Genomic DNA, 10,457 nt, shown 5'->3' with positions numbered 1-10,457 from the left:
ATGACCGAACGGGCTAAGCAGGACAGTCTGAGAGCAGTCAATGGTACGATCCTCTAGCCCAATCACAGACAACCTCTCTGGTAGAGAAAGCATTAGTTACCTTGTTCTGCTATAACCAATCAATTAAAGACTCTGCAACAGTTACCAGAAGAAGGCAGTACAATCACACTTGCCTGCCCCCCCCCCCTTCCAGAATTAGCAAATGCATCCAGTAACACTCTCAAGCAAATGATAGGTGGGCCATTCTTCAGCCACCAGTCTCCACAGCATTCATTCCTTCCTTCTTTTCTCAAAGAAAGCACTCCAAATAGTACACACAAACTTTAAAAACCAGAAGGCCACAGCAGCAAACACTGAAATCTATCAAAAAATGATTAGCATTACATTCTTTGCCCAACTCATCTCGAGGACTATGCTCCAAACAAAAAAAGAGAGAAGATGCACGTGTTGGGGAGGCCTAATTGTTTATTTATTTTTTTTCTAATTTAGTGGTAGCCAATTTTATTACTTGGGAAATCCGTCTGTACTACTTCTTTCTCTTCGACATCCATTGGTGAAATGTTGCAAGTAAGGAAAACTAATGAAATGTGTAATTTCTCCTCCAAATACTGGAGGAATCAACACCATCCACGTCAAGTTGATGTTACAGTAGGTTTACGAAGTTGCTCATTGCTCCTTCATTTGTTATGATCCACATAAGGCAGCAAAAAAAAAAAAACCTACATTCATTCTCAAATTCAGTGCCATGTGGCAGGATGCACAACCATCCTCGGTAGTGCATTTGGAGCAGCTGTGCAGACCTTAACCAACATTGAAATCTTAGAAAGTAACTTGGTGCCTTGTGCAAAGAAAAGTCACTTCATGTAGCTGTGCACATTGAAGTTTCACAGTTCCATACAAAACGCTGCCTTTTGACAGTCCAAAATACATACTTCATAATAAAACTAAAATTTACGAAAAGAGTATGAACAGGTATATATATACAAATTACAGTGTGTACACTATTTATACAACCATAAAAAAATATATTACAAGGCTTTTCGGTCACAGATGCATGGTGTCAGTCTTTCATAATTTTCTCCTCTCAACAAAGAGCTCTGAGTGCTTCTAGGGTGAAATTAATGGAGTCTCAAAAAATAGTCGACAGTAAGTATGTGCAGGACAGAGCTCATGACTGGACTTTTAAGAGAGTTTTTAAATGAAAAGCCATAAGTTCCTTGCACTGGTCGGAATGATGTACAGGAGTCGTTCCCACCCAATGTCTGGGCGGCTTCGGAAGGACACTGGGAGATGGTGGGTCGCTGAATTTAGCGCCAGCGTAACTTATTCCCTTTTCACCCATTTCAGAAAAAAAGTTAACTTTCTTCAATTGGATTTCACTCAAATTGTCAGCGCAGTGCAGAGGTTTCTTCTCTCGTTTTTTAAGAGCATCGTAAAATGTAGAGTCTTGTATTGAGTCATTTTCATTTCTTTTCGAAAATGCAGTCTTGCCTGTAGGAAGGTTACTTTTGCCTTTCTGTCGGTTTGTGTTCAGTTGTTCACACTTGTGACTGCTCTGGTTAGGCTGGCCGTGTGTTAATGTTGTAACTGTAACCTTCTCCAATTTTCCCATCTTGTTTTTTAACACCTGTGGGGGGGAGGGGCGGGGTAGAAATAAAGACAAGTTACAATCAATTCAGATTAATTGCCACAAACTAACTGCAAAGAAACATACAAATCTGTATTCGCTTTAATCACAAAAGCAGACCACTGTTAAAATGAATGGTTTAAAATGCTTCCTGCCTTATGGAAACGTAGATTAAGAGTGATAAATATATTTTTCCTGTACAATTCCTACCATAAAAAGTAGTTTTTCCAGGGCAGTCAAAAAGATCTATTAACAGTTCATGAGCCTTGCCTCTCGGCTGTTAGTGCGAACCTATTGTGTATGCCAAAGCTATGCATCAAAAAATCACCTCTACATGCTATCGAACAGTGTGCTCAAAGTCCACTCTAAGAGCCAGTTCACAAAACAGGAGGAAGAACACGCAGACTTGCATCACATTTAAAATGCTAACAAGTCCTACTTGGGAGGTGGGGGTGTACAGCATAACCTATTTGTTGTTTCACTGATAATCTTGAATACGTAGTGAGGGTTGAAAATAAATAACTTATTTTTTTCTTTATACCCTTCTCACGCTCCATCGTTCAACACTTTAATCGAATGTTATATCGTATCTGTGTAGAACTGCAACTATTTCGAAAGAGGTTGCCTAAGTGTTGCTTTCGGTGTTTCGCCACATACAAATAAAGGACGAGCACTAGCAGGCCAAGCACTGGCAAAGCCAGTAGGCATTAAGTTGCTGGTGCATTGGCCTTGCCAATATTATTATCCATGCTCTGTAGCAATGGGAAAAAAGCCACAACATTGGCAGCTGCATTATTTCCTTTTTTAATTTATTTACTGATCCCGGACAGCAGGCGCCACTTGGATCATCAAATAAACCTAAATGTTATTTTGCAAACACGGAGGAGCCCAGAACTAAAGGGCAGACGTTTAGCTCCGCAAAAAATAAGTAAGTAGAAAATATATTTAATGGCCTTGAAGGGCGAATGAAGCAACACGGAGTAATTGAAGTGAAGGAGTACAAAATACTGCAAATATGCTTTAGGATTATAGAAAGGCCCGACACCAAATGACAGTGCTGGTACCGCCCAAAAAAGTAAATTAAAGCATTTGCTCTGACTCCCAATGGATGGGGAAGCGACAGAAGGATAGGAGAAGTGGAAGGACACAAGTGCAGGGGCTAACCTGGAGGAGGGATTGGCACATAAGAGCAAGAAAACACATGCAGTGTTGTGGAGTGCTAAAAGAAAAAGGAAAAAAAAAAATCTGTTCTTAACTATTAGCAGTCAAAGGATACAAGGCAGCCAATCGGTAGGTTTGTAAAGATGCTATGATCCAGCGTTTATTAAGTTCCTATATTTCTTCATTTTATTTGGTATGTGCGCATTGATATTTAGTATAGAGGTGGCACACTTTACTAGGAAACATAAGCCGGGGAATCTGAATGCAGTTTGACATGGAGACCGATTTGTTAGACTAGAAACATGAAATGCTAAAACGAATGACACCGGTTTCATTTCACGAAATACAAGGCATTGCTTCAGTGAGCATTGGAAAGTATTCCTTGTTTTTTCCTGCACCGATGCCCTCAGGACTTGTTGGCAACGCTAGAACATTTCAACCCCGGGCACCCTTTTAACTGTGGAGTCCCCCCCGCCCCCTCAAAATAATGCAAGACTGGAGTTAAAGTAATAATTAGTGCCCCTGGACCGCCTAGTGGAAAGGTACACGTCCCTTCAATAATCAAGGCCTGGATGTAGAATAGTTATATAGCTTCCCGTTGTCCCCAAAACCCTCGGATGGACTAATGGCGCATCGGAATGCAAAATGAACCCTGGAGGCCCATAAATATTTGCTCCCCTCAAACCACAAAATTCAAATGCTGTTTACGTTCAACGTTAGGTTTAGGCCAAAATAATGACTTTGCATTTCAGATTCGTATTCCTCTCTCAAGACAAAACTGGCATAAACACAATGAACGACACGGCCATCTTCTTAATGCAGTTTAGCGTCTTATGTTCTATGTGGCTCGATGTGCAGAACTGCACCATTTGGCGCGCGACAATTCCAGTTTCTGGATGGAAACTACAAGCATCCAAATACAGCACTCCCTCGCCTATAAATAGCAGACTGCTTCATTACCCCCCCCCCCCCCCCCCACACACACCCCCACCCTCTCGACGAGCGCCTCATCTGCAACAAAGCTTGGTTGAATTTTATCCTGCCAAGTGTCCCGCCTATGTCAGGGGGATTTTGGCTATCAGAGTCAAGGACAATGAATGCCTTGAAGAAATAATGGGGACCTTTGGGAGTCTACAAAAACAGGTCCATTTGGCGCAGCGCGTCTGATTGACAATTTCCGTCTGTGGGTAGGCGTGGCTCTCGAGTACAGGGCGAACACAGCTCGTTGCTGGGTCACTACGCTCCATCATTGGCTGGAAGAGCAGCCAATCTGCAACGAATACTGTAGACCCCGCCCCTCTCTCGGGTAGGGATGGAACCCCCCCGCCCCCCGGGGGGTGACAGCCGCCGCCCCCTTCCGGAGGGGACTTCCAAGAGCAGCTCACCCCAACGGTGGATACCTCATCGCTGAGCACCAGTTAGCTCGGGCCTAGGCATGCAGGCACAAATGCACATGGGAAGTTTTACGAATCGCGAGCCACGAAGCGCTGCTTGCGAGTTTCCTGCTCGTGCACGTACGCGGCTCAGTATACACTTAGTACGACCTTGCTTTACAACCTGTGGCCCACCGCCCGCTCCTAGCGCCACACCTCCCTACCAACTACCCTGCATCTCCTCCCACCACCTCCAGACAAGCAGTACTCCACTTTACTTAAGGGATGCATACGCCTATGTGGCAGTTTAGAGTAATCATCTACTGTGGCTTTAGGAAAACGCTCTATCCAGTTTCAGATACCCCTTTTTTTGGCCGAGGTGGGCGGGGGAGGGGGGGGGTAGTTAAGGCTTTAGTGAGACGAGAGATATAATCTGCTACACTGGAGTATGTGGGCGTGGTCGACAAGAGGTCCAGTGACCATACAGTAGCCTCAGTATCACCGGAACCCACTGCAGGTGGTAGGAACTCTGCAAGGTTCAGATCCACTCCACCCTCCCACGTTTGTAGTGAAGTTTTTGAATTCCTGCCAACGACGCTTCAAAAGCAGAGTGGTTTTAGTGCTCGCCTTGAGTGCTTTTAAGTTGGTCTGCTTTGGGTATCGTGCCCTCTTTGATAGAGAGGGTCCTATGGGCAGTTGTCGGTTTGTTTATTGCCGCTCGAATGATATAGTCTGTGCCCGGTGGTAAAAATAAAGGCAGGCGGAGGAATACAAAAAGATAGCTGGGCACTATACAAATCAGGCGATTCCAGGGTGTGGAGGGCGCTGGCTCGACTGGGTGACTAGGGTGGCTTAAACATTAAGTGCGTTGGAGGGGTGGGGGGGCGTTGGCAGGACAGGGAAACTGAAGTGACTTTCGAAAGGAGCATGTTCGTCTGGATGCCTAATGAGCATATTTCAGGGTGGGGATGGCAGGAATAAAGTTATTGTAACAGCGAGGAAATTACGCTCCAGGCGTATACCAAGGGCAATGTAATTTAATGTAGGCCTGTTCCGATAAGAAACATCAAGGGGATTGATCAAATTATTTAATTAATCATAACCATCGCATATCATTCGGAACTCTATTCCACTTAATCTATTCTCGCCCACCATGCCACTGTACACCAGGGCACTCGTGAGACAAAAAAGTGCCCTTCACACTTTCTGTTATTATTGATGGATGTTTATTGCATCACGTCACCATATATTCGGCCCCTCTACGTCTACTCCAACAGCGTTACTCAAACTCTTACCCCCTTCTGCTAGTTATTCTTGGCCCTCCCCCCATCTAGACAACTAGGGGAAGAACCTTCCGCTGGAAGCAGAAGTGGAATAAAAAATGATGCAGTGCCGCTAAAAATGTCAAATACAATTGTAGGGAGCAAAAGGAATATTTGAACCATCAGAACAGCCTCACACACTCGCTAGATGACCTTCATTCAACTACAAAACCAAAATTATCACAAGGTCGCAACGACAACCCTGTTCTACCTACAACCAGACAGATCTGTAAGAACACAAATTAAAAGAAAACTTGAATCCTCAATTCAGCTTCCCTTGAAAGCAACCTCAACTACCCAACACACTTACTGGGGTTACTACGTAGGAGGCTGTAAAACGAAGGTCCGGGGTCAAAGCCACCACAACAGCTGCCCACATTTACCAGCCATCCCAGCAGCCTGTTTAACAGTACCCAACCACACCAAGCCTAACCTAGGTTATTAACAGCCTGGAAGTTTAGATACCAGTGACCCACCCCAGCCTCAGCGTGGCCATCTACTCCCAAGTTTAGCTTAGACACCACTCCCTATTTTAGCACCCACAACAATGCCTGCTGCCCCGAATACACTTTACACAATATCCCCTCCGCCCACTTGGTTTACAAAACCAATAAAACGTTAAGTTCCAATCCACAACGCCCTTTCAAGGTTAGTTACCAGTGCTTCCACTTCCGCACGCAAGAACCCCTCTCGAGCTAGTTCGGGCACTAATATTGTGTCATTTTTCTGTAGCAGTACCATGTTAGATTCCATACAAGTAGTTCTATACCACGAATCAATCTAACTTTCGCCAACGTTTAGTTTGGACATCAGTACTTTTAACACCAGTAACCACAGAATTAGCTTCCAGTAGCAGCACTAGCACACGAAAACAAAAATGTCCTCGCAGTGTGTCACCACAGCCTTCAGTTGGGCCTCAGGCACCCGCCAATGACGCACCCCTCACCTCCTTGCGGAGCTGCTTGTAGTGCGCGCCCCGGGGCTCCTCCGACGCCCCGCTCTTGGTGGGGGCGCCACCGGCTGGCCTCTCAGGGACGCGGTTCTGAGGATCCTGGCTGGTCCGCCTCGCCGGCCGGGCTCGGTGTCGCGTCGCAGGTGCACCTCGAACCCTCCTTTCACCGCCGGCGGGGGTGCGGTGGTACCTACGACTCCTAAGCGCTGCCGTGGACTTCTTATTAGCAACGGGGCCGACATCCGCCCGGTTCCGCCGCAGCGGGAGTCGGTCCTCCTCTGTGGCCATGTTCGGTGGCCGGGACAGATCCAGCGTCCTGGAGGGTAAAGGAGACGGATTTAGGGATCAGGGTGCAAAGCTGGGATGTTATTCTCCAGCCCGGAGAGGCAGAACTACTGTCTTTTCCGCCGTGATCAGCCTCTTTTGTGCGGAATGTTGGCAAACAGAACAGGCTCCGCCTACTTGCTTCGCGCATGCTCATCAGATGCGAAAGGGCGGGGCTATAATGTGTCTTCGTTGGGTCAGGCAAGACGTCATCCTTTAATATTAGTTTTTTCCTTTGTTCAAGCTTGCAACATCTCACTTCCTGCCTGACTTCAACGTGGCTGCAGCAGCGCGTGCGAATTGTATATTTGTCTGCTCTGTCTTGAGTGCCTTTCATGGCCTCTTTCCAACCCAGTCATGTGCCTCTAGAGCGCATGCGAGGACTACAAAGAAGTAAACAAACGAGTGGGCGCTGTTTGGTGTGACACATGAATGGGGATACAAAGAGAGAATACACAATTTCCCATGGCACTAATCGTGAAATAAAGCCACTATCTTAGATTAATGGTAGTTGTGCTGTATATATAAATCATGCGAAGTATGAGATAGGATCCTCCCACAGGAACGTATTCTATGCTGTGATATTGGACTCGGTACCCCTGCTGTGTTATCTTGTGCCACTGCTGGAGGATCTTGTCCCTGAATTTTTCACACCCCAGTCATTTCTGTCCGTGGCCCAATTCTGCAAGCCTCCCAGTGCAAACTGCACTTCCCAGAAGAGACCTAAAACGATCAAATTCAGTCTGCGGTTGTTTATGTTCCTGTCGAGGGGATCTAGCCAGGACCTTGAGGTTTCACAGCTTCGTTTATATCAGGGGCAAGTCAGGTTTTGTGTGACTGGCCTCAGTCTGGAGATGCATAGTGGGCTACAAAGGAAAGACTAATTACCAGTGGCCGAGGTTAATTCAAGGGAAGGTAGCATGGAGATCCAAATGGTGCACATGCAAAAACTCACGATTTAGACCCGAGACTCGCCATTTCTTAAGCCTAATTTTATGACATTCCTCCGTATGAAGATTTCAGGAAAGCTATTAGAGTGTATCAGAAGGAGATAAAAATAGCTCAGAGCTCCTACTATGCTGACAGAATTGGAGAAGCTGCCAGCTCCCCTAAAGAAGTGTTTCAGGTGCTAAAAGAAATCCTTTAAGTCCCGGTTGAAGAGAACCCCATTAAAGCTTCTACAGTATACAGCAATCAGTTAGCTAATTTCTTACAACATAAAATTTTGGACATCTACTCTAACTTTCCTGAGAATACACCTTCACTAGAAGAGCGAACTTCGAGCACAAGGAAGGGTATAGCCACGATTGCCCAGTTTACTCCCCTTCTTCAGGAGCAAGCGGACGTTTTGCTTAAATCTCTTAAGTCGGGATCTCCCTTGGACCCAGCCCCCCCACAGATTATTGTGCAAGGCTGGACAGTGATTGGTCCAACCCTGACGGATATGTTGAACGCCTCAATATCCAGAGGTCTGGTACCGGATCAATGGAAGCATGCTGTGGTTAAACCACTATTAAAGAAGGCTTCCCTAGATATGGCAGATTTAAAGAACTACAGACCGATATCTCTACTACCGGCACCGGCCAAAATTCTAGATAAGCATATTAATACCCAACTTTCCACCTTTCTGGAAACACACAACTGTTTCCATCCCACACAAACGGGCTTTAGACCCCGGAATAGCACAGGAACTGCATTGATTGCAATTATGGAAGAGGCAAGGAAAGCCATGGATTTTGGCCAGACAACTGCAGTCATACTTTTGGATTTGAGTGTAGCTTTTGACACCGTTGACCATCAAGTGCTGAGGATAAGGATGAGGAACACTGGAATAGAGGAGCAAGCTCATGCATGGCTGACCTCCTTTCTGGAGGATAGAACTTTCCAGGTCCTTGATCGATCTTATTATTCAGATAAGCTCTATTCCAGCTGTGGTGTTCCCCAGGGTTCGTCGCTTAGCCCCACGCTTTTTAATATATATATGGCTCCCCTGGCAGACTTAATTGAATCTTTTGGCTTATCTATGGTGTCTTATGCGGATGACACCCAACTGGTGGTGTCCTTTGCAGATAACACCAATATGGATGGCTCCTCATTGTCTTGTCTACAGGCAGTTACAGGTTGGATGAAGGACAGCAGACTTCAACTTAATGGGGACAAGACTGAACTTTTGATCCTGGGATATGACCCAGGCCCGAATAAGTCACTCAAGTGCCCTAGTGCTTCAGCTGACTTCCTACCCCCGAAGAAATGCATTAAGAGCCTAGGGATATGGCTGGATCCCTGGCTAACGTTGGATCAGCATGCCAAGCATATATCGGCTTCTTGTTTTGGCATGCTGAGACTTTTGAGGAAAGTATTTAGAATCCTTCCCGTTTTAACAAAACGACTTATCATCCAAGCCACCATTCTTTCGAGACTTGACTATTGCAATGGTATATTTCTTGGCTCGCCACTTTATGTGATAAAGAAGCTGCAGAGTGTACAAAATGCAGCCGCACGCCTTCTGTTAGATATTCCTAGACATGTATCGGCAAAACCAGCATTAGTCTCCCTGCATTGGTTGCCAGTCGAACAAAGGACCAAATTTAAAGCTTTATGCTGTATTCACAGGTCCTTACATAACTGTGGGCCACCGATCTTAAGAGCCATCACATCTTTCTATAGGCCGAATAGGATGCTCAGATCGACCTCTTTAGCTTTGGCCTCCCTACCTAGATTTAAAAAAAGTTAGATGGGGTGGGGCCATGATGTTCTATATGGGGGCCAAATTTTGGAATTCCCTTCCTCTTAGGCTCCGGCTTACAAGCCAGGAACTCAGCTTCCGTAAGGAACTTAAAACTTGGCTGTTTTAGAATTGACTGTCCTTTATGTTAACCTTGATCTTCTGATCTGGTCCACTAGCACTGGGAAGCCTCAGGGCAGCCATGCGCTTTACAAATTGCATAACATAACATAACAACATAGTCCTGAGGCTGAATGCCCTCTCTGCAGCCCAGGGGCTGCAGCGGGCTGGTTTATTCCCCTGAACCTCAATGTGTTGCATCTAAGGGTTGGACAGGCTGAAGGACGTTATTAAGGTTGGCAGCTCTAAAGAGGGCAATCATTAAAAAGCAAGTAAAGACTTCGAAGACCAAGTGATACCAGAGTTCAGAGTTCCAAATTAATCCAATGAAGGTGAGATAGATTCAGAATCAAACGAATGGTTCTTGCAACCAGTTTACTAAGGTGACAAGAGCAGAGTATGAACATGGCCAGACTGGAAATCAAAATCAGCCCTTGCTAAAATGTTCAATCCAGCCTGACATGGAATAAGACTGCAACTAGATGGGGCCATGTGGCCTTTTCATGGTTGGGTCACTGCAGGCCACCCAGCTCTGAAAGCTGCCACCCTGCGTAAGCCGGCAGCCTAGACTGTCAGTATGGCCAGATCTGCCCCAATATAGAAGATTCAAAGATGAAAGACTGTCAACCATAAATATCACACCATATAGACAAAGCTTTCAGTCTAGCCTTCATGAACAGCAGCTATGAAAGACTACTTGCTCATTGTAAGACATAAATATGGTCTTCGTTCATGCACAGTAACCGCTATGTGTACCTGGGATTTGTAGTTTCTTTTGTTTAGGTTCAGATTCTGAGTGCCTGCATCAGCTGTGAGGGGGAAAAAACAAGCCATTTTGTGATCACAGTTTTCT

The 10,457-nt window shown here is 45.6% G+C and overlaps 1 protein-coding gene across 1 annotated transcript; it reads right to left on the bottom strand.

Moving 5' to 3' along the window:
• Positions 1 to 447: 447 nt before the first annotated feature.
• PNRC1 (proline rich nuclear receptor coactivator 1) lies at positions 448 to 6,895 on the bottom strand. Its single transcript, XM_069235481.1, has 2 exons — positions 6,430 to 6,895; positions 448 to 1,627 (listed from the first exon to the last, which is right to left on the bottom strand). Exons 1-2 carry the CDS (start codon positions 6,721 to 6,723, stop codon positions 1,169 to 1,171), a joined length of 753 nt encoding a protein of 250 aa, XP_069091582.1. The 5' UTR covers positions 6,724 to 6,895; the 3' UTR covers positions 448 to 1,168.
• Positions 6,896 to 10,457: the final 3,562 nt, after the last annotated feature.

The sequence above is a fragment of the Pleurodeles waltl genome, chromosome 5 (assembly GCF_031143425.1).
Source record: "Pleurodeles waltl isolate 20211129_DDA chromosome 5, aPleWal1.hap1.20221129, whole genome shotgun sequence".
NCBI lineage: Eukaryota > Metazoa > Chordata > Amphibia > Caudata > Salamandridae > Pleurodeles > Pleurodeles waltl.
The sequence above is the reverse complement of the archived record's forward strand: the minus strand, read 5'-3'. Positions and strand labels throughout refer to the sequence as shown.